Genomic DNA, 25,399 nt, shown 5'->3' with positions numbered 1-25,399 from the left:
TTGTAAAAATTTGGACTCAGTTGTGTCCACAGGTGTGTTACAGATTTTAAGCTTAAAAAGACTCTAAAACAGTTTGTAAATAATTACAAGAATAACTAGTTTTTTTTCTGTCTACAGTTAGTTACTTTTAACATAATAGATACATAATAATAGTAATGTAATCAAGTAAGTCTATTGTTCGGGTTTCAATGGCTGATTGCGTCTAGGAGGCATTCTTCAATTCAGATTACATGATTTTTTATTAAGGAGTTTTTATTACTATTAGAACTTATTCCCTTGAAAGCGTTATGTTTGAATTGGCTTGTTGATTTTCGTGATAGTGTTTTAAAACAAAATTGAATAATCGAATCGCCTAAACAGGGTCCTTATTTTAATTTGTACTACCATAGATCAAACATACTGGTACTACTATAAAGGGAATTCCTAAAAAACTACATATGCCTTTCTAAGGGATTTCCAAAAAAATGTAGTCCTAATATGTCTAAGTAATTTTTTCCTTGGGTAATTTCTTATCATCTTTATTTATTCAACCAATTTCACTAGTTTCAGTAACATATGTGTCAGAAAAAAACTTTAAAATACACCCGACACAGCATATCTGTAGACTAAGCGAATTTCTATTTGCCTGATCTCATCTGACCCTTTAAAATATTTCCTTAAACATGTCAGATTTATTCCCAAATTAAATGATCATATGCTCAGAAGTCTTTCAAAAACGTTTGTGAAGAAATCATAATAAACTCTAAGATTCTTGATGTGAAGCTAGAGACAAATAGTTGAAAGATTGGAACTGAAGCTAGCAAGACTAGCACGTGGACATCGTTTTTATCCATTAATATTCAATATTTTCCTCAAGAAATAGAGCATTACATCACACAACCAGTTTGATCAGCAAGTCAATACGAAGGTCTAAGGCCAGAATGATTAGGTATGACATGTGGTGAAAGCCTAGCTTAGTCTGTGACGAAGATCTGTCAGACAATGTCACTGATGTCCATGATCTTCTTGGTCGCCGTCGTGGTGATGTCTTCGACATCTGCCGAAGAGACGTACACCAACCGTTGGGACAATGTAGACGTGGACCGGATATTGAAGAACGAACGTCTTCTCAGATCGTACTTCCGGTGTGTCATGGACCAGGGGAAATGTTCTCCGGACGCTGCTGAACTTAAGAGTAAGTATGAGTGTTGACTTTTGGGTATTTGAACATCCCATCTATTTGAACTAGCTGTCATTTGAAGTTCTGTGAGCCAGTCATAGATTGCACTAGTGTCCAAAGTTGTATCTTTTACCTTGCTTTTTGCTACTGAGAAAATTGACTTGCCATGAAAGATGTGGTTTAAAAAAAGTCGTCCTATCAGGCTGACTTGATTAAAAGTCTGCATGTTCGACAGAAATCAGTTATCTACATCAGCGCAATCTGTCGATGGCTCACTTGAACTACAACAATTTTTATATGAAACTTGCAATCGCTTTAACATGGGGATGATTTCTAGTTATATTATTAGTAGAAGTTTTTCAGTATTGAAGAAGATAGTTCACCAAAATTGACTAGCTGTAGCTAGCCTAATCCTTTATTTAAATTTTAAATAGTTGGATCAGCCATTTACAGAATGTGCTGAAACAACTTGATGTTTTTTAGTGTCTGGCACAATAATTGATGTGACATAACATATACTATTGTTTACATATTTAGGCTTAGTAAAAAAGTGTGTCTATTCATCAGAAATCTGTAGATAGTTTCTGCTTACTCTATAGTTGACTCGATTAAAAAACTTCGTTGTAAAACTATTTAGAGATTTAGAATGGGAATGGAAAGTCTACATAGTCAAGTAAATGTCGCAACGTTTCTAGTAAATCCACATAAATCTGTTGTTTGGTACATAAAATGTTTTAAAGTCTTCCGTCATCCATGAGCTTTAGCACCTTCCTCCTTATGTCTTTGCCACCAACTTGGGCTCTTACTTCTGTCCATACTCTGAGAAAGATTGACTCCCTTGGTGAAGAGAAATTCCTAGAAAAGATTCTCTAACCCATGGTTGACCAATTATTTGCTGCTATGACAAAGGCAGAAATTGGTACTATTTGAGTTTTGATCAAACATGTTTCTTGATGACAGACGTGGCAGATTCATATTATAGTTTATTGTATTTATAAACTTTTATCGGTGACTTGAATAATAAAAAAAATACTCACAAATAACTGTGTTTCTATGGCTTTACAATAAAAATCCACCTTTTAAACTGACTATAAGTATTGATGATTGAAAACCCTTCATGAATGTAGCCATCTTATTGGAACAGTTAGTATTTGATATATTATAACGTACTATATACCAAAAAACGTTTCCAAGGATTGTGTACTTTAGCTGATCGGCAAACGGTGTATAAATACTGGGTGGAACAAATTCAAGTAATTATTTAGTCCAATTAAATTTTATAATATTTCTCATATAAATTGCTTTCGGATCTTCTACATAAAATGTATTTTCACACTTTAAATTGTACTACACAAAAGCTATTCTAACCGTTAGTAATACATTATGTAGTGGCGCGAAATGTGGCTATTTTTGGAAGAGTTTTAAGACATTTAATAATTCAATAGATTAAAAGTGCAATTCAATATTTTATAGGTTAATAGTCAAAATATTTTCTTATTAATTTTAAGCTACCCAACTGGCTTAATATCAAATTCATAGATAGGAGAATATTATTCTCCTAAATTTAACAATTAAATTTACATTTAGCTATTTTACATAGTTATTTTATATTTTGTTGAAAACTGTGTTTACGATCTTAATTAGATTAATCTTGATGAAGTGTGAGACTCAGGCGCATATATAAATTACTCACAATTATACATCTATAAGGCATATAAGGCTATCTTTATTTTAATAAGAAATTTAATGTGCAAAAATAGTTACTCTTTGGCTTCAAGTCTTAATATCTTGAAAAAGTAATTCACACAGTGAAACTAGTCTACAAGTTACTCTACCAGTCTATGATGACAATCACACTCTAAAATACTTCCAAGCATGGTTGTGATAAAATTATGTTTCATCTAGATGAGTCTTCCTACAGTAATATATTGCTTTAAACTAAAACTTTAAGCATTGAAAAATTTACAGCTTTTTTTCAATTTGTACAAATCTAACACACAAAGCTATGTATTTTAAGGTGAAGCTGTAAATCCAACACTCTTCCTTCAGACTTAAGTGAAGGATGGGTGTTGAATAGATGAGATACCAGCTTTGTTACTCACTATGATCAGCTGGTTCAAGCAACCATTTATTGAAACCCCAATGATCAAGAACAGCGCCGATTTCCAACAATCAAAATGCTACTGACGTTTCAGGATCGAACCAGCTACCATGTGATTCAACTACTCAGCTTCCCAGCTGTTTTTGTGTAAACTTTTGGCAAACTGGCCACTTTCTAACATTGTTTTTCTTTTCCAGAAAATATCCCAGAAGCTCTAGGAAACGACTGCGCTAAATGCACACCGAAACAGAAGGCCACTGTTGATAAGGTTATGCACTACTTGTTTGAGAAGAGGCAGGATTTGTTTAAACAGCTGGAGGGGAAATACGACACCGAAGGAGCTTACCGGATAAAATACAAGGACCGCACAGCTGGTGCAAGATAGAGAAGGAACTCAGTTTGAAATGTAATTTGTAAAAATGTAACGATTTTCACAATTTCACTTATGTTAAAATGTATCAACCCATTAAAAGTCTTGCAAGGAACCGATTTTGTGAGTGATTCATCATCTTTAAAGATTTAAAATTAATTTTACCTACGACCGTTTTTTAAAGTAGCCGTTTCAGTACAGTTTTAGAATTGAAAAGTATCTCATAACAGCATTGTTTACATTCATAACAGCATAGTTTTTCCCATAACAACACGGGTAACGGACCAATGAGGTTCAAGGACTGAGAGAGGAGAAGCAAAATTGTAATGATTCGAAATTCAACTAATCAGCTGTTCAGGCCAATTTAATTCTTGATTGGTGCAATTAGTATTTGATACAATTTTTCGTTGCATCAATGTCAGCGGTGGGACACACGGGAGGGACTAAGGCTAACATATCCTGTAGTGTCAGCGTTCGCCGCTAGAACTGCTAAGTTGAACAAATTTATTTTTTTTTAAATTTTTAGTTATAAAATTAACTTTTTAGTTATAAAATTAACTTTTTAATTATAAAATTAATTTTTAATTTTTAAAATTAAACTGTCATAACATAACCTAACCAACCAGACTTGCTGATAATATAAAAACTATATAATAGAAAAATCTAATTAATGATTACTTCTAATTTTTAATTAATTATAAAATTAATTTAAAAATTTTGTATTATAAAATTAAACTGTCATAACCTAACCTAACCAACCAAACTTGCTGATATGAAAAATTTGTTGACAAAAAGTTAGTGCTGCCAGCGGGATTCGAACCCGGGTCCTCTTGAACATCAATCCGAAACGTTACCAACTGTGCTACGAACGCCGCTGAAATCACATCGTTTCGTTACGGTAATCGTGTTGCCTCAAGAAAAGACATTAGCCACTAGAGATATGACGTCACTACACCTTTAGCCTTAGTCCCTTCCGTGTGCCCATTCCCAATGCCAGTGGCAATTAGAGGTTATAAACAAAAACATAACCTCACTTACAAGTTATGAGTAGTGATTTTTAGTAATTAAAACACCGTCGTAGGTAAAGTAGTGTACGCAACTCGTGTAAATAGTGTTAACGACACTCGTAGAAGTTTTTAAGGCACTCTCCAAGGCTCGTACCTTAAATGTTCTACTCGTGTCGTTAACACTATCTTTACGCAATCGTTGCGTAAACTACTATTACATTAACGAATTGTTACTTTATTTTTTTGTAATAGTTAATGTTCTTTTGATCTATAAGGGTGGCGATGTTGTATGAAAGGCTGATTAAATAAAATTTCTGGCGTTTATTGTTGTTTTATTTCACCTTGTTTAGAATCTTCTGCTTTGTGTTAAAATGGTGAAAAGTTACAGTATGTTTATAGCTGTATCACTTAACTCTGGCTCTATGTTGAATATTTCCCCCTTGATAAAATTTTGAAGACTATGTTAAAATAGGGTGTCTGGTCATCAGTGTTACAAAAGTTTTTTGGTGTAAGTACAAATTAAATGAAGTGTGATGATGCGTATAATAGGTTCCAAGTCTAAAAATTAGCCAAAGAATTATTTTAAGTTTTTCAAAAACAACCATGTTTTTAAACACACTACAGCAATTTCTTAATTACCTGTAATGGATTTGAGTAGATGACGTCATTTTCGTATTCTACATTAAACTTTGAATAAGAATAATAGAAAATGATGGAGGATCAATACTAAAAACTTCATTGTAAATAGTTTAAAAGACAACAACTAGTGTCTACGATAAAAAAAAAAAAAAACATTTTAGTCTATTGTATCTTTCTACACCCTGTATACAAGAAGGTAGCAAAATATGTTTAAAACTGCGCCACTTTATAAGCTTTCCAAACATATGCTACACTATTGAGGTTTAGATCTGCTTATGTTTGTTTGTTTTGAATACCAAAGACCATGGAACATTTTTACTGTTTAAACTGAAACAAATACAAGTTTTGCTGAATACAAGCCTTACTACCTATGTTTAAAATGTTAAAAACACCATGTTTTGGAGTCTTTAAACAACTAAACGAACATAAGCTTAATAATAAATTTAATAATTAATTAATTAATAATAATAATAATTTGAAGTTTGTATTCTATGCTCTCTGGTTATATATGACAATCTCAAAGAATTGGACTGATCTACATCCAACCACTGTAGTCTTCTTTCTTCTTTAAATAATAAAATATTTTATTATGTTTTCGTCATTACATAATTCAACGTTTCCTAATACCATGGGGTTTAGCCAAATTATACATACAAATTATACTAAAGGTAATCCAGTGGCCGAAAACTCGACCAAAAATATGTAATGTACAGACTTCCCTATTTTCATCCCACACTGTAAATAAAACATGTGATTGGATTTTCTTCAATTTTTTTTTATTTTCTGTTTATATTTCGTTGTTATTTTGTCACCGATGAGGCCCAAGTTAATTTTTTTTTATTTAAAATTCATGTTTGTGCTTATTTTGAGCCTATTTGAAATTATAATGGTATTCTGCATATCTACAGGAAAATATATTTCTAATCTAAATCTTTCTAACAATATCAGTAGATTTTCCCTTCGATGTACACGAGCTGAGAAAAAGGTTTTAAAGAAACATGCTTGCCTATTAATATATATATATATATATATATATATATATATATATATATAGAAGATATTTGAATCACTTTTGTTTTATATTCAATGGGTATTAGAATTGAGAGTGATTCAATCAAGATTCAATCACAGACGACTATGATTATCACAGCAGGTCGACATTAACAATAAAAACGTTGGGTGTTACAAGATATGTAAAACAATGACATGTGCTACAAATTGTCTCGTGGAAACCGCAGACACGCATCTACCAGGAAATCAGCTGATTGGCTGGCAACACTGCTTGCAGACCTTGGGAAGGTGGATGTCCTCAGTAGTACCAACTACCAACCTTAAAGCTGTTAATTTATATGCATGTGTTATATACTAGGTACTTCTTGTGGAATACTCAAAATTACACTTTTAAAGAAAGAGTAGTGTGTAAACAAATATTAATACAATAGAATGCTTAATCGGTTTTTACTAATATTTCCATAAAAAGCTTGAATTTTTCATTTCCAGGTCATTAGTACTTAGTTTTGCTGATACAAGGAAGGAATTTTATTATAAAACAATAATAGTATGGTATTAAATAAATAAATTTGTCAAATTTGAACTAAATAAATTCATAAACAAGTAAACTACAAACTCTACAACCCTATCCTTTTTCCAGAAGAATAAAATTGGATTTTTAAATGCACATTATTTTAAAACTTACTCCATTAGGCATACCTTTATTTAATTGTAAAATGCCTCAATGTAAAAAGGTTATAAAACTACGTTTATTCGAACGAGATCGCGAACCAACATTATAAGCCCTTGGGAACGGGGTTTTATGGGGTAAAATCGATGTTTTTTTTTATTTCTGACAATACAAAGGATTTCTCTCTAAACCCTACGTGCAAAAGGGTCCTTTACACTAATTAAAACGGATCGTGTTTTTGCCTCTGGTGAAAAATTTAGTCCCGGGAGTAAGTCTTACCATGAGACCTACGGTGATAGCTTATTATCTGTATAAAAACTCCGCCAATGTATAAAAAATCAAATAGTTTTAACGAAAGACTACTCTTAAACCGAGTCTAGGATAGATATTATTTTTATCCCAAACCTAAGATTTTTGAGTGTTTGTGAGTATTAATGAAATATTAAGAGAGAAAAAATTAGTAAACCATGTTAACAAGAAGAACAGAGAGGAATATTTATTTTTACAATATTATGAATAATTTTAAAATCATCAGCTGTTCTAATTAATTCTAAACAGGCTAAAGAAAATATATTAGGTGAAAGAACTGAACAAAGATATTATCTACAGTTTATATGTCAATTATGGAGATGTTTTTTAAATAATTGAACAAGCATACATAAGTACGTTCATACAACCCCCTACTCATTTTGGAATATAGTATATAAGGTACGTACTTAACTATTATTGACTATGCAGCATCCCTTCTTTTTTCGCATACAGTAAATATGCATATGGTATAAATGTTGATAAATGTTTCGTTGAGTAGATACTGATCTTTTTTGAGGTAGGACTAAGATCAAAAATTTGCGCATAGCTTCCACTACTGATAATGAAGACACATTTCGTACAGAATACAACGTTCACCTAACTAATTGCAAATGTTTATGTTTTTATATGTAATGTAATTGCAAAACTTCATGAATGAAAGTCCCTCAATTAAATCCCACTCAATTTGAGATACAGCAATCTTAGATATCGCGTGAATCAATGGACGAAAATAGTAGTTTCTCAGTCATTAGTAGTGTAATTTCTTTGTTAACCTCAGGAAAAGAGAAATTAATCCTCTATAAATGCAGTAGCACTTTACCCCCAACAGTTCATTCGAATTTTAATTTTAGTTGTGTTTAATCTAAAATAAAATGAGCTAGGAAAAAATCAAAACCACTAAAAATGCGGTAGTTTTTAGCTATTTAATATTCTAAAACGATAGTAAACTAAAATAATTGTACCTGTACCATATATTTTAGTTTTCGAAAATATTTATACTATATACAAGACATTTTTAGATATATCAGGTCAAGTTTCTTCAATACACATATTTTCAGCTTAGTATAATCATGATTTAATGTAGAAGAAAGATTTCATGATGAATATTTCGCTACATTTTAATTAGGTAGGCTATAATTATTATGGAATTCTAAAAATTGTGGAAGTGTCTTAGCCTAACAGTTGGTGTGGTGTAAAGTTAAAAAAATCTGTCACCTTGGCTCATTTAAGATTGCACCTTTTACCATTTTAGTAAATTCTTCTGCTGGACAGATAATTTAACATACAATTTTTGTTTTGCTAGGAAGCTTCAACCTTTCCTCCTATAGTTACCTGACAAAGCAGGCTTCCTTGCACTGATTATAGCACGCAAAGTAGTTAATTGCTGCTTGAACATTTTTTGCCGCACTCCAGTATTCCAACAAAAAAACAAAAACAGTGTGCTTTTATTAGGAACGTAATATTTGTACACTTGGAAATAAGTTGGCAACACTTACAGATACTACAACTACAATCAGCTGGTGCAGCGTTTCACAGCCTTTTTAATTTTGATACTACAACCTGTTATTTCGTATTTTTTTTTTTACTTTATTTAATTTACAATCTGTTCAAGTTGAACAATAAGCAAATTATATAAATAGTAATACAAAAATAACTTGAAGAACATGAGCTAGTGATTGACCACCGTCAACACTAGCAAACAAAGAGAATTTTGATAACACTTAGCCGAATCTGAATGGTAGGTCCAATATCGTATGTCGCTTCAGTCTGTAAATGGTGTTGTGATTGTCCAATAAATTAAGTGCAAGATGATTTGAATGATTTTCCAATTTTATAATGTATTTTTCACTATATTTTGTAATTTATTCTTTTATTGTTCGAATTTGAAGATCATTGTGAAGTGTTCTGTTGGTAACAAATCCAAGGAGCGTTGAAAATTTTACGTAATAATTTTGATTGGTAACGTTGAATAATTTCAATGTTTGAGGTACTTTCTGATCCCCAAAGCTGAATACCATAAGTCCAAATTGGTTTTAAAACTGTTTTGTACAGTAACAATTTATTTTGTGTACTGAGTTTTGATTTAGATCCAAGAAGCCAATTAAGTTTAGTTGTTTTTAAATTTAGATGTTGTCTTTTAGTCCAGATACGTGCCTTCCAATTAAGCTTTGCATCTAAGTGCATGCCCAAGTATTTTATTTCCGTTACTTGAGGGAGGTGAATATTGTTCATGGATACTGTAGGACATGTAGCCTGATTTAAGGTAAAAGTAATGTGTGCTGATTTATTTTCATTAATTTTGAACCTCCATGTTTTAAACCAATGAGAAATTTCATCCAAGTTTAGCTGTAAATTTGCTGTAGCTTGAGCTGGATTGTCGTGGACAGATAAAATCGCCGTGTCATCCGCAAATGTAGCAACCATAGTGTTTACACTTTCTGGTAGGTCCGATGTATAGAGAATATACAAGTATGGTCCAAGCACGCTTCCTTGGGGGATTCCTGATTCTATAGGGTAAAGGTCAGTTAAGTAATTTTGATGTTTAATTTGGAAAGTTCTGTTGGTAAGATATGATTTTAAAATAGGAAAAACTGAATGGGGTAGTAACTTCTTAATTTTGAATAGTAAGCCAGAGTGCCATACTTTGTCAAATGCCTGACTGACATCAAGGAAAGCAGCAGAACAAAATTGTTTGTTTTCCAAACAGTTTCGAATTGTATGAACAACCCTATGGACCTGCTCCACGGTGCCATGTCTCCGTCTAAACCCGAATTGGTGTCCTGGAATGACGTCGTCTTCTTCAAAAAGAGCTTGTAGTCTTTTGAGGAACAATTTCTCAAACAACTTGGACACTATAGGCAAGAGACTTATAGGTCTGTAGGAAGTGATTTCATGAGGAGGTTTTCCTGGTTTTGGTATAACAATTAATTGGGCTTTCTTAAATTGAGTTGGTATGTGGTCTAGTCTCAATATAGAATTAAAGAGAAATGCAATAAAAATCATTCCTTTCCTTGGCAGTTCTTTTAACATTTTCCCAGTGATAGAATCGTAACCAGGAGATTTTTTTCGGATTTAGCGATTTGTCAATGGTTGCCTTAATTTCTGTAGGTCTGAATTTTTCTAGAGGAAAGTCAAGTTGAAGTGGAGAGTCCAAAAATTCGATTATTTCTTTTTCATTATTGACCACACCTACATTTGGCTTGAATACATTGGAAAAGTAATCCCCGAAAGCTTCAGATTTTTCTATGTCACTCTTAGCCCAGCTTCCATCCGGTTTACGAATTGGCGGGATTGAAATTTGGGGTTGCTTCAGCCTTTTTGTTACTTTCCATAACGAGTAATCCGTAGCTTCCGTAGCCGACAAAGATTGAGTATATTCTTCAAACCATCGGTTTTTTGTGTCGTACAATAATCTTTTCAAATTCCGTGCTGCTCGGTTAAAGTTGGCCTTATCATTTGGGTTTCTTGAGTTTTGCCAAATTCTTCTGAGTCGTCTCTTTTCTGCTATCTTTTTCTTGATATGAATTGGGTAGCCTAGGCCTATTTTCTCTGATTTTTCATTAACAAATTTTCGTTCAACGCTTGGATTAACCTTACCTAAAACGTGTTGTATAGTGTTTGAAAGACTTAATTCTATGCTTTATAGTAACTGTAGGGAAAATATAATGTGTAACGTGAGCGCAAAGTGCCTTTGCTGCACTGGCTACACTGATAACTATTGTCATCGTATTGATGCTTATTACGTTGGTATACCTTTAAAGTTTCCTGAACAAAATAAAGTTCCCCACATCAATGGCCAAAGTTTTACATCTACGTGAGCCACGACCTTCAAAGCCCACCTTGGTAAAGGCATTAGCCGAATACAATGCCTAATGGTATAATGGCACTGGCTAATGGTAATGGTATGGTAGAGTGAGTCATGGATTATGTTACGCTCACACCAAATGGCTCAGTCTTTATAACATGTTATTAATTAATTCACCTACATTCGACCTTGCCCGGTTGCATCATTAATAACTAAATGCATTAGGATGTGTATCTGCACGAAATCCTGTTAGAATTTGAGTAAGGTTTGTTTCTTCTGATTCCAAAAAGAGGGATAATTTTTGTGTTGATCATGAAGAGGTTTTCAGTAATTACTAATTAGTATTTTTGTTGAGAATGGTGAAAGTCAAAATACTTACTTGGGATGACTGAATACTAGCAGCCTGCGTCACTTTGTGACTTCAAAATCCGTGATATATTTTAAATGTAGGTTAGACAAGAACAAAAGAAAGAGTTAATTGAATGAAACAAAAATAAGAGGAGAAAAGAATTAAATTGTTACACAAAAACAATACGAATAAGGTAAAAGCACAGTTTTTAAAAAAGGGAATGTTTACAATTTATAAATTTGTATAATTGTATTGTTATGGCCATGTGGGGATCTTGTAATATCCTCTCTCTCCCACACAAATGATCAGCTGGCCTGCTAAAGAATACTGAACAAGTGTTATTAATATTCTTAATTTAAAACTTGATACAGTAGCTTTGTGAAGCATTGTTGCCAAAAACAGCTGTTTCTTAGTCAGCTGGTCCTATACTTTTCATGGATTCGTTAACTATGTATTTCAAACTCACTTTAATTTAAAATCATTCGAATTTTACAAATGAAAATAATCTCAAAAGTTGTTATCAATAATCAATTATCAATTAATTAAAATGGACACACCACCTAGGTGCGTATTTTAACTCAAATATGAGTGAAGGATGAGTATAACTATTTTTGTTTTTTACTATCTATTGTTTACCTTGTTCTGATAGTTATTTATAGTTATCATTATTTTGAGGTCAACTTATTATGTCTTGAATATTGTCTCCAGTTTGATAAGTTATTTGTCACAAAGACACTCCGTATTTTCATGTAAAAATGGATCCGTTAATTAAAGAAATGAAATAAATTAATGCCACAAGTCCAAATCCGTTGCAATGACGTCCAAATCTGACGTCTGAAAAATTCCCAGAAGCAACCGGTCTAACTAGAACTTGAATCCCCTTAACACCTGACGACCTGACCCACGCAATCGGTGATGATTTGACAGCTGATGAATAAAACAAAATGTCCGCCCAATCATCAGGAGGTGGCAATGGATTTGTAATTGCAAAGCGGCTTTATGACGTTGCTGGGGGGGTATAAGACCAGGACGAACAGCTGTCTGGGCAGTGCAAGAGTTCTCTGTTGCCAAGGTAGGTGTGAATATTTTGGTTCATTTTTCTTTCTAGCTGTGTAGAATGTTTTATTTGATACCTAGTAATGCCAGTGAGAGCTTATGTCAGGTTTTTTGTTTGAAGTTCGTTTTTGGTAGTTGCGTGTTGGTGATATTTATGTGACTACTGTGCGTACTTTTCATCACGATTTGTAAAACCTTTTAGACAATTTTGATCCCGTATGAAAGAGCGGAAGTCAAGAGGTCTAGGTTATAATGTAACTAATATAGCATAAGAGGGTTAGTACACAAACCCATGTATGGGTAAATAATCACAATACTCCAAAAAGGGGAAAGATGAGTTTTTTTACTAATCCACAATGGTATCTAAAATATTTGTTTCGTTTAAGTTTCATGCTTTGAAAGAGGGGAAATCAAATTTATGTTATAATATTATAATAGACTACATATGTACACTAATGTACTACCTTTGACTATTCATGTTTCAATAGTTAATGGTACTACATTGACCAATGAAATTTGAGACTTGATATTCAGTTGACATAACCGTTTCATTTTGAAACAACGGTACACTATGGAGTAAACTGGGTCTAATGTATCAGATAATGTTTATTTATTTTGCACTCGCGAATTTCTTACAAAATACTGTTGCTTCTGATTTACCTCGCAAACAAAACAGAGTTTAATAATTAAAGAGCTGGTTATATTGGGCTGTGGAAATTATAAGATTAATTACTCAGTGCGTTATTTTAGATCGTAGTGGTCAAAGAAATTAGGAGAGTTTATTGGGAGAGCGAGGAATTTGAGAGGTGTCAATTGTTGTGTTGCCACAAGCACAAAGGCAACAAATAAAGGCGTATACTTTTGTACCAACTCGTATAGTGGTTTTAGAGCGCAAACCTTCGTTTCCCAACATCACGGGTTCAAATCTGTTCAACCAACTTTGCTGTCAGAAAATGCCAAGACACTCAAGGCTAACTTCAAGTTGTAAAACTGTTCTTTAACACTATCTTCCTGGAATGTGAGTGTATGAGATTATTTTACTTGAGTGTGGTTTGGTTCCCGAGATGCCGGGTTCAAATCACACTAATACCAAAAGGCTTCTGCTTGATAATTCCACGACCCTCAGAGTCTACCCTCAAAATGTGTAATGTGTAATGTGTGCTGCTGGGATGTAAGGGTGTGAAAAAAGAATTGTAGAGCGTGTTTTTTAGGTTCCCAAAGTCCCTGGTTTAAATCCCACCATTCCCCAATTGCTATGTAACAATATAAATGTCCCAACCCTCTAGACCTCTAGAAATGTGTACAATAGTTCAGCCTAGTGTCCTAGAACATAAAGATAGTATACAAAATAAACATTTCTAACCCAAGAACGTTTTCTCCAGATGCGTTTCGTCCTTTTTCTCGCCGCTGTCCTGGCGGTCGCCGTCGCCTACCCTGAGGAGAAATACACTACCAAGTATGACAATGTCGACCTGGACGACATCCTCAACAACGAGCGACTGCTGAAGAAGGCGTTCAGTTGTTTGATGGACGAATCAGGCTGCACCCCGGACATCGCTGAGCTCAAGAGTAAGTCTTGCAGTTCACGTTTAAACTGTTATAAAGAAAATTGGTCAGCATAACGGAATCCTTGAAAATAGACTCTGCAACGAATTAAACGTGAGGGAGGCTAAGCCCGAATTCGTAGGTGCGCTAGATCATATGCTTTGAAATTACTTCAATTGCAAAGATCAGTTAAGGGGGGGGGGAGTCTGCGCTTAAAATAGCAAAAATATATATTTTTTGACTTAACATTTTTTTACTTTATTAATTTATAAACAAAACTATATATAAAACATGCAGTAAACATTTTTTTGCCCCCCAATACTCGCTTAAAGTTTATCTTACAAAGGCACCCCGCTTCATGCTAGGCATGCACACCGCTGATCATTAATTTTTTTCGCGTTTTCCGAAAGTGTGTTCTTCCAATACAAGGAAAATTGTATTTTAAGTTTTTGAAGAGATTTTCCAAAATTTTTTGTTTGTTTTAATCAGCATTAAATTTTCTATGTTATAGAGTATGGTCTTTTGATTTGTATGATACTAAAAATGGATTTTTTGTAAAACCATACTCCAAATCATGGATAATACTGTTAATAATCAGAAACATTTTGAATTATTCATATATGAAAAACGATTTAAACTTGAGAGCTTTTCCTGTAATTCTTTACAATTTTTCTAAAATGTCCCCCCCCCCCCAAGGAAAGAGGGGGGGGGCTGATGAAAAAACAAAACTTAATTTTAAGTCCAAGGGTATATAAATGAGCATGGGGTTTTAGTTTAAACAAAATATTCATAAGTATAATATGTTTTTATTTGTGCAGACTCTCCCCTTGTAGGATAGCTGTAATGGGGATGTTGCAGGTAAACCCCTTATTGTATTAAGTAATGGAATTGCAATCAGCTGTTCCAAGCTTGAATGAATTTCCTTCAGCCAAATGTTCAACCATTTCAACCACAATATGGTGTGTATAACCGAGACCAGAACTTGTTCTGGAATAAATAATGGGTTAGCAAGGCATTTCTATTGTTTATGTTATGGTAAAAGGTTTATAAACCTTTTTAGGTTACAATAAAATCATGTTTGTAAATTCTGATCGGAAGTTGAATGACCGGACAGTTTTAGGTGACCTTAACATTGTGAAATTACGTAACCAGTTGCAACAGTGGCGGTGGAACCAGTTCTTAGAAAGAGAGAGAGAGAGGTTACACAGTACATGTTAAACAGGACCAGATGCATATCTCAAGGTCTTGGTCACTTAATGTAATGTTTTCGTTTACACTGTAGTGTTACTACCTTATTGGCTTGCCAGACTTGTTGCTGACAACTTCTTGTCTTTGGCTCGACGTATTAAAATCAATCGTCAAATTTTATAGTCTTCCTTGTGTGTTCATCACTGACAATTCTTTTAAAATAATGTCTCCTTCTGAATCCTCCACAAAATTAATATTATCTCAAGGTCGACCGTTAAAGTCAAAAAGGATAAAATCCACTTCAAGAATGAAATATAATATTTTAAATCTTAATTTAATGCAGCGGAAAGGTGGGACTGAAATATAAATTAACAGCAGACATCTGTTAACAAAAAGAATTAATGTAATTTTTAAAACAAGGTCTGAAACTGCAAGGCGGTCTTGAAAGTTATACAAATAAATGGTTAAATAATTCAACTATATTTGCTTTCAAGAAATTAGACAACTTTTTAGAACTTTTATCGGTAACACTCTAAAAAATATTTAACTTCTCTTTTATTGCAGCGTAGCTAAAAGTTAAATTGTTTCACAATAACAACTCTGATATAATAAGTGATGGAGGGCCAGCTGGTCTAGTGGTAGAGCACGGGACTTCGGTCCCTGAGGTCCCGGGTTTAAATCCCGCCAATCACCAAAGGATTTTATTGAAATTGTAATGCCACAACCTTTGGGGCCTATTGTGAAGTAAAGTGAAAAAGATCCTGGGCTAGTCTAGCATCATATGGAACAAAATAATAAAACAAATACAATTTTGGTTCAACCACGAAAGCACTTATAGGTTTTTTTATTTATTGTGATATTATTCCAACTTATCTTTATAAATTTACGTTTATACTAGTATCACTGTCATGGAACTAGTAGTTTCATACTATTACATTGGTAATTTACTCGTTATGTAAATCACGTCACAATTTATTACCTTGTTTGTGCCACGCCCGTTAATGTTGTTCAATTAGACAAAATCAAAGCATTTGAATTTAATCTTATATATTAATTTTTACGTTAAAAACTTAATTAAATATTAATACGTCGAGCAACTGATTCCGATTCTCATTTGACTCGTGTTTCGTGTTGGCAACTTTTGGGTGCGCTGATGTCGACTCGATTTTACGGACAAACGTTAGTTTTCAAATATGTCATTGAGTTTTAAAATACACAATTTCTCAAAGTTAGTAAGAATACAGTACATAAAAAGTTATTTAATTTCTTGAAATTCGTAACTTAAAATAGTTATAAAGTTATTCTTAAGGATCAACATAAGATTCATAAATTTTACAAAGGGAGTAGATTTATCAATCTAACATGAAAATGGTTCTCGATTGTGGGGAAATGTATCAAAATGTATTTAATCCTTACCATATTTGCTGTCAGAGGCGATATACGGCCGTTTATGAGACTACTCCATCGTCAGAAGCGTACTAGTACTATAGTACTAAGTCAAATTTCCAATCTCCGAAGACGTTAAAAATAAGATTGAAAATATCTATGTTTAAATAGCATTTGTTTCTGTATGTTTTTTTTCCAAAACGTTAAAACAAAATACAACCTCACCCCCCTTTACCCCGTGTTTCTTGTCTATTTTCCTCCCAATCTTTTCATTTAATCACATTAAACTGTAATTCTTTGCAAACTCACTTAAATCAATTGAATAAATCGTAGGAAAAATATTATCATTTACGTTTTAAAATTCGCCATCCTTTAGAGCTTGTACTGAGAAAATTCACATGTAAAGCAAGCTTTAATTAAATTTCCTCATTTCAGAGGCACTTCCCGACGCACTTCAGACCGACTGCGCCAAGTGCTCGGACAAGCAGAAGGCCGGAGCCAAGAAGGTGCTCAAGTTCATCTACGAGAAGAAGCCAGACCACTTCGCCAAGCTGGAGAAGAAGTACGACCCTGAGGGTATCTACCGTAACAAGTACAAGAGTCTGGCGGAGGCTGAGGGTGTCAAGGTGTAAACTGTTGTTGCTTAATGTAAATACTCAATTTCCTCAATAAAGTGTTGTTGTTTGAAATCTTTCTGGCACTTAAACACACCTTAAAAGTCCTTAAGATACCCACAAGGATGAAATCGTGACCTTAGTGAGAGATGTGTTTGAAAATTAAAATCTCATCTGAATTATTTAGAAATGAACTTTCTGAACAACACAGATACGATTTATAGACTCAACCCTATCAACAAGGTTAGTTGGGCCAACGTTGGGAATTGGTTGGCGTGGTTGGCGTGGTTGGCAGATGGTAGGTGGGTTGGCCAACAAACTGCCAACATTGGCCCAAGCGCAGTATTTGTGTTGTTCGCCCAACACATTGTAGTTTCGTTGGGCCATTGTCGGGGAATTGTCGTGATATTCCACCCACAATTTTCGTTACATGTTAAAACTTATTACAAATTGTATTACTTTACTTATTGGGCCTTTATTTGTCTATGGTTGGCTCCTAAGTAGCACCCTCCGTTGGCCCAACGTTGGGAAATGGTTCGTTGGCCCTACAAAGGAAAGAATCGTTGGGCCTCACAGTTGGACCTTTGTTGGATTTAAGTATAAAACATTGTGAAACACATTTTAACAATAATTGATTAATTATTTAATAAGAAGTTTAAAAAATAAATGCTACATGTTTTACCATGTTTTACATGGTGCTCCTAGCGGTGGATGCCAGAAATATGCTAACTGCAGCACTACTGTCCATATATGTTTAATTATATTCGTCTAGTATTGTTTGGATTATCATAAAATATACTTGAGAACATAAAGAAGGTTTAACCTCTAATAAATCATTATTTTACTATGATTGTTTTCCATTTCAATACACCAATCCCACAGTGGGCTCCAGCTTGTTGTAGAATGGGTTGGGATGGATCGTACACGCAGTTCTAGTAACACATCGGTTAGGTAGTTTATTGGGAAGGATGTAATATTCGTCCTTAGGTAGACCAGCGTTCGCGATCACCTGGAAATACATATTGTTTTTAATCATTTGTCAATTTAGTACTCAAATTTTGTACGCAGAGTTTAAACATACCCCAAACACATTCTAAATTGAATCCCTGGGTAGTATGGACGTTTGTTCATGCATTCTCCAGTTTAAAATCACTAGTCACAAATTGACTACCTCGAAATATTCTGATTCCATTGTTGATCAAACGAAAGTGAATAACATTTAGATTGTCGCCATTCTTTAAACATTTTCTTCCAAGCCTATTCATTTATCATTGAATTTATCTGACTATTATTATTCTCGGTGTTAAAAGAGTCGAACTGCTTATACACAATTTTATCAAGCTTGTTTTAAAAGTTAGCAAAGAATGCTACTACCAACTACTAATGCTAACTACTACTTACTTAGTCTATATATTTAAAAGGCAAAGCCCTCACTGACTCACTGACTGACTCACTCACTCACTCATCACTAATTCTCCCACTTCCCATTTACCTAGGAAGCTGAAATTTGGTACACTGATTCTTTAGGTATTAAATAGGAAAACTAAGTAGTTTTTATTCTGATCGGACTCTCGGGCTCCGCCCCAGTGGCTCTGGAGTTTTCCATGTTAACCTTATGATTGTTCATATTTAAAAGGAATTAATGAATCTTAACAGCTGTTTCAATTAAACAAGTTGGTTCTATTCTATGATGTTCAATAGCATTAAAGTCACAAAGATTACCAACAGGGTGCAGCACTATTATTTTTTTAATTTATGACAACAGCTATTTTGCAACCAAAAGGTGAGTGAGCGTAGCGAACGAACTTCAACCTGGAGGCGAGTTAGCGTAGCGAACGAGCTAACCTGAAGGCAAGTGAGCGTAGCGAACGAGCTCCAACCTAAAGGTGAGTGAGCTTAGCGAACGAACTTCAACCAGGACGTGATTGAAAAATGCGAATACTTATGAAGTTAAACGGGGCAAAGGCCGCGGGTACAGCTAGTCGTTGATAAAAGCATTTAGGTAGTTGTAGGTTCAGCTGTCTGCAAAACGTCTTTGAGAATTTAAATGCCTAATAAATACCAAATACATCGCTAAGTATTTTAGAATTAAAATTTAGTATACTTATTAATCATGATCCAGTAGTATTAAGTAAGACATAAAATAATTTTCGTTTGTTGTGCTTACTTCGTATTATTAAGGAGAAAATAATAAATTGATTATAAGCAGGCTATAAAATATTTTATCTCACTTAAACAATGCATCACTACATTGATCTTAGGCCTAGTATTTATTTTTCATCATACTGTCCGGAGTACAGACGATTTTAGTTCTCTAAACCGTCCGCAAATTCATCGTTTTAGGGCAACTTAAAATAGGGAACAAAAAAATTCAATATGGTAATTTTTTCAGTTCTCTAACCTCAAAATTGTATCAGTGCATTATGAAAACTCTGCTTATTACACGATGTTTAGAGATATATTTGTAAACAACAGAAATGTAAACATTGACGACGACTTTTACAGATTTGTTCATCACTCGGAGCGAAAGTGTCTTTTTGGCATTTAATCGTATTTCCACGCAGTTGCGAACCAAAAAGAGCCACTTTCGCACCTAGTGATGAAAACACTATTTTACTCTTATGAAGAGATTGAAATGTGTATGTTTACCTCTTCAACCTTCCGCATACACGATAATCCCATAGAAGCACAATTTGTAGTAAGTCCAAATGTATACGGGGGTGTTGTATCTGTACAAACACAAAAACATTATTGAAATATACAAAACACCACGTTAAAAATAATAATAATACTTAACTGCCCCTGATTATACAAAACCATTATTGAACTCTTTATAGAAATAAGAATTTCATTCCTGATTTCCCTCTTTAGGAAGGTAAATCCCTCCAGATTTCCCTCTTTAGGAAGGTAAATCCCTCCAGATTTCCCTCTTTAGGAAGGTAAATCCCTCCAGATTTCCCTTTGTAGAAAGATAAAACCCTCCTGCTTTCCCTTTTTAGGAAGGTAAATCTTTCCTGATTACCCTCTTTAGGAAGGTTAATCCCTCCGGATTTCCCTTTTTAGGAAGGTAAATCCTTCCTGATTTCCCTTTTTAGGAAAGAAATCCGTCCTGCTTTCCCTATTTGGGAAGATATATACCTCCAGATTTCCCTTTTTAGAAAGGTAAATCCTTCCGGATTTTCTTTTTTATAAAAGAAATCCTTCCTAGAAATATGTATGGTGGTGAATGAATCCTGCTTTTAATTTGTATAGTGGTGGTATTTGATGTTTTTAATATTACAGCCATTTCAGAAAAATGCTTTAATATATCATGTTCGTACAAATGAGGTGCCCATTGATATGTAAAATATATAAATAGGTGATTTACCTTTTTAGGGAGGAGGGTCCTTCCTGTTTTCCTTTTTAGTGAGGTGAATTCCTCCAAGTAGCGTTTAAAAGCCATGATATGCCACCAGGCAGTTGGGATTTATGTCAAAACAGCTTTGAACTTAAATAGTATATAGGTTTAGGTAGAAACTTAAGGTATTTATAAGTAGGTTAAGGTACTTATAAAAACGTCATACCTCCGAACTGAGGACATCTGTACACAACTTGGATGTCACACCCAGCGTATCCTACGATGTAGTCCCGATAAATTACTCTGGGGTCTGAAAATGTAGTCAAAATAAATATCAGCTGCTTATAACCGTATCATTTTCGTATAGTATTAAATTACTTAAGTTAGGTAATTAATAATTGGAGGTTGAATTATCTTGATTTAATCTACAGATTACTAGGTGTGCGTTCTCAGGTCTGCCAATTGATCGAAGTGAACAAAATAGTTAACAAATGATGTTTTATTCTAAATAAATTAATTTAAAAATATACTAACAAAAACGTTCAATGATCAATACAATAGCAAACATTGCTAATATAAAAGTATAAAGGGTATAGTATAAAAGTATAGGGATTTATATGGATTTGCCAATGAGAAACCTAAAGATGAGTGAGCGTAGCGAACGAGCTCCAACCTAAAGGTGAGTGAGCGTAGCGAACGAACTTCAACCAGGACGTGATTGATTGATTTGCGGGATTTGTGCGGGATTTGCCAATGAGATGGCAAAGCCAAAAGATGCTGAACTTCTATAGGCATAAGCTACATTACTTTTTAGTAAAACATTGGCGACAGCTGATCCATATAGATGGGATGTCTTCTTCTGTATCCAATAGTCAATGGTATAAGCTACAGATTGAAGACTTGTTTGATCAAAATACAGGAAAAATATCTGAGATGTTTATTTTAAGACCCCGCAAGAAATATTCCTCTAGTAATTCCTTAATGGGGTATAACCATTCTAAATTTTTCTTTTTTTTAAGAGGTTGGTGGCCTCTTTTAACCTTGCATTTGCCCGTCCACATAGACTACAGATCTGTGTGTGTGTGGGTGTGTCTGTGTGTGTGTATTAAATTGGGAATGATCGTAAAACAATTGATTGTGGTATAAAATTGATGGTTTGACCACTTACTAGCTGTGATGAATGTTCCTTTAGCAGCAGCAGTTGCTATGAAAGATTCTACGTAGTTCGAACCGTCACAGCTAAAACAAGTCATGAAGACATTGAAATGTTAAATAATAAGCTAAACATTATGGAATTTAAGCATAAAAGCCCAGTTGGTAACTACGTATTAACTAGGAATTAATATTTATCAATAAAATGATTGAAATGTGTAAACCTTGGCAGCATCGAAGAGTAAATATAGCTTGTAACTACAGGGTGGCTCGCAAGCTATCAACCAAAATTCGGGATATATAGTCCCTGTCCTTTTAATTTTAATTCTTCTAACCGGTGGTTTTAAGTAGAGGAGACCTAAGAATTTGTTTCATACGATAGGTATATTCTACCCTAAAATATATTCCCACCTTCAAATCTGTTTAAACAGTTCAAAGATAAACATGAAATGTTTTTTTACCTACGGCTGTTATTTTAAAGTAGCCATTTCAGTTCACTTCTTATAATTGAAAAGTTTCACTTAATAGCTGTTCACTTTCATAAAAGCATAGTTTCATTTCATATCAGCATAGTTTTTCTCATAACAACACGGGTAACGGACCAATGAGGTTCAAGGATTGAGAGAAAACTAGTAAAATTGTAATGCTTCGAACGTCAACTGCTGATCAGTTGACAACTTTAATTGTTGATCCAACGTGTTCCTGTTGATACTCGCGTATTCTTAACCTAAGTTGGTAAAAGTTAAAGGAAGTTAGATTAGCCTAAAACTGATTTAAAAATTTAGTAGTAAAAGTTAAGTTGGCGAGATGAAAATGAGAGCACAAACTGTTTGTGCTAATCTTTTGCCACCAAAATCGAAAAAAAGGTATGAAATTATACCAGCAATTCATTAATTGGACGAAACAAAACAAGGTTAAATTGATATATGAAAATGTGCTTCTGGTTTATTTTGAAAACCTCATAACCAATTTTTCACCCAACTCGTTGTGGACCACATATTCGATGCTGAGATCCAACTGTAAATTAACTGTTTCACTATAATTATTCAGTTGTCCAAAAAATATGCAATATTTTCCTAATTGTACCTGATATAGTATTTATGGTAAAAAATGCTGCTGGCAGAACCTATTCCCCAAAAAGTAACGTATTATTTTATGAAGTTTTACAAACACGTAATTACATGAAATCAGCTGATTATACAATAAGTCGTTGTATCACTTACAGTGGCAATGACAATAAACGAAAACATAACCTCTCTAAGAAGTTATGAGTAGTGATTGTTAGTAATTAAAAACCAGATTGTTAGTAATTAAAAAACAATTCGTAGGTAAAGTAGTGTACGCAACTAATATTTACGCAATCGTTGCGTAAACTACAATTTGTGCATCACCGTTGGGGAGTTCATCGATTCATTAGGCCAGACATTAGGCACATTGGTTGCTAATGAGTGTGAAAGACAACTACAATTCATCAATTTGTAAGTCATATTTAAATATACTATTTCAATTTTATAAATTCACAGCATTAAAAAATGTAGAATAAAATTAATGGTCCCGATAACAGTATGTCTGTGTTTACTTTCTCTCCCTATACATGGTATATGGAGAAAGTATTGTTTTCGTCAAATTTTTGAGTTTGAGTTTTGAGTGGATATACCCGTTTTGGGTCACTCTGACTAGACCCAAAAAATTTGTTTTCGAAGTGATGTCAGTGTGTATGTGTGGATGTGGACAGAGCTACAGACCACACCTGCAGTCCGATTTTGATGAAGTTTGGTATGTCAGTACTAACGCATGGTATCTCCAGGCTTTTTGAAATTCTTATTTATTATGGTGATTTCCCATAAAAACCCATAAATTAAAAAGTTAATGTAACTTATGTGATTTCCCCCTATCATAGTTACTCCCACCCATGATAAAGGTTATTGACAAGCTTATGGGAGAAAGTCTCAAATTGCTGATACCGTTTACGAGTAAAAATATTTCTTATACTCACTAGACAAAAGAGTCGTACTCCACAACAGTATCAGGATCGTCCGGCAGAGGAAAAAACGTTATACAAACATTGTCCAATAAAACGTTGTTTTCGTCCTTTGGTGCAAAACTGAAGAAGTACGGTTGACTGCACAGAAACTGCAATTAAAATCACAACCAGTTGTGTCTCTTAATATTGGCAAAGTATATTTCCAGTTAAAAAATGTGTTTAGGAATTTTTATAATGTTACACTGAATGAGAATGAAATTTCACAAACACCAAAATGTTTGGTATATTTCGGTTTTATAACTGTCCGAAATCTTTGTAGGCTAATTTGATTGGCGGACTTGAAGTGATTCGCTTGTAAAATAGTCACCTAATTTTGAATTAGCATTGGATTGAAAGAACTAAATGCATGGTAAACACTCATGCATGCGAATGTCAGTGAAATTTAAAATAATAATTTGAGAACATGTTTCCGAAAGTTGAAGAAATATAGAGTACATTATAAGAATCATTACAGTAACTCTTTCTGCGTATGCTTGAGGATTTGTTGTTTTTGACTTTAATTCACTAACTTTTCGGTCTTATGGACTGTCATCGAGAGACTCCAGTCCAGTCCATGTGGCGTCTTGCGCCACTTCTCCTCGAGTTTATACTTTCTGTCGTTTGCAGGTATACGCCCTTGTAGCTCGTCAACGTCCCCTCGTGTGTGTTCTTTAGTCGATGACTTGACTTCTGCACAGTCGATGATCCAAGTGGAAACTCCAAAATTTCGGTGAATAAAAGAGTTTTGTCTATTTTGACACCGTTATCGACTACAAACCACGAATCTATGGTTGAAACTAATTTACTATTCTAAAAGGGTTGAACAAACAATAGCTGCATCTAGTTTGTTCTTACCTCTTGCACAGTGATGTCTGTTGTTGCAGGTTTTAAGCATTCCTGCCCTCGGCTGTGTTGTGATAGCAAACCCAACAGTAAAATGTAAATAGTGACGGAATACCTGCAAAATAACAATTACCTGTTACTCGAAATCGAGCAATTAATTGCCAAGTATTGCAGGAGTTATTTTAAAACTCTCAAATATAATTTTTTGTGGGTTTATTAGACCTTGGATTTACCTCGAAGATTATGCATCTGATGGAAATACAGGGTGTCCACAAAGTCTTGGCCTGATAAGGAAACCTTATACACCTCTACATGTGCCCCTCTAGTGGCCTTCAGATCTTTTAGACGTATTTTTAATTCGTCCCAGGTTTCAGCCAGCATATCCTGGGTTACAGACGCCACAGCATTTATGATTCTCTCCCTCAGTGTTTGTAAATTAGGAACTGGGGCAGAATAGACAGTGTCCTTGACAAATCCCCACAAAAAGAAATTAAAAAATCCCTCACACTTTTAGCTCAATGAGGCGGGCGGCGGAGCGCCGCCTTGCTGAAAAATTATCATAGGTTGCAGATCTTCTAAATGAGGGACAACATACAACTGCAAAATATCCAAGTAAACAAACCTATTCACATTTTCTTCCGCAAGGAAAAATGGTCCAGTGATTCCATCATGCCTGAAAAAATATAAGAAAATTGTTTTCTCATATTTTTATATGATAAACAAGGTTCTTAATATTTACGGTTTTCATGAAATTTGGCATTAAAGATTTTAAATTACCGCCATATTGAAACGGCTTGAAATATTGGAACGGAACTTTGTAAGCTCTTTTTAACTA

General features: G+C 34.0%; 2 protein-coding genes across 2 annotated transcripts; one reads left to right on the top strand and one right to left on the bottom strand.

Moving 5' to 3' along the window:
- Positions 1 to 951: 951 nt before the first annotated feature.
- On the top strand, positions 952 to 17,284 carry LOC128997631 (ejaculatory bulb-specific protein 3-like). Its single transcript, XM_054423270.1, has 4 exons — positions 952 to 1,174; positions 3,458 to 3,636; positions 13,859 to 14,045; positions 17,031 to 17,284. The coding sequence occupies exons 1-4, from the start codon at positions 982 to 984 to the stop codon at positions 17,225 to 17,227; spliced, it is 756 nt and encodes a 251-aa protein (XP_054279245.1). The 5' UTR covers positions 952 to 981; the 3' UTR covers positions 17,228 to 17,284.
- A 787-nt stretch (positions 17,285 to 18,071) lies between these two features.
- Positions 18,072 to 25,347, bottom strand: LOC128997630 (uncharacterized). Its single transcript, XM_054423268.1, has 8 exons — positions 25,342 to 25,347; positions 24,827 to 25,029; positions 24,577 to 24,679; positions 23,695 to 23,831; positions 21,715 to 21,785; positions 20,773 to 20,856; positions 19,859 to 19,938; positions 18,072 to 18,218 (listed from the first exon to the last, which is right to left on the bottom strand). Exons 1-8 carry the CDS (start codon positions 25,345 to 25,347, stop codon positions 18,072 to 18,074), a joined length of 831 nt encoding a protein of 276 aa, XP_054279243.1.
- Between the last annotated feature and the right edge of the window lie 52 nt (positions 25,348 to 25,399).

Source organism: Macrosteles quadrilineatus, unplaced genomic scaffold (genome assembly GCF_028750875.1).
Source record: "Macrosteles quadrilineatus isolate MER2022 unplaced genomic scaffold, UCM_ALF_1.0 Scaffold_6__1_contigs__length_79288215, whole genome shotgun sequence".
Lineage (NCBI taxonomy): Eukaryota > Metazoa > Arthropoda > Insecta > Hemiptera > Cicadellidae > Macrosteles > Macrosteles quadrilineatus.
Note: the sequence above shows the minus strand (reverse complement) of the source record. Positions and strands in the feature narration are given on the sequence as shown.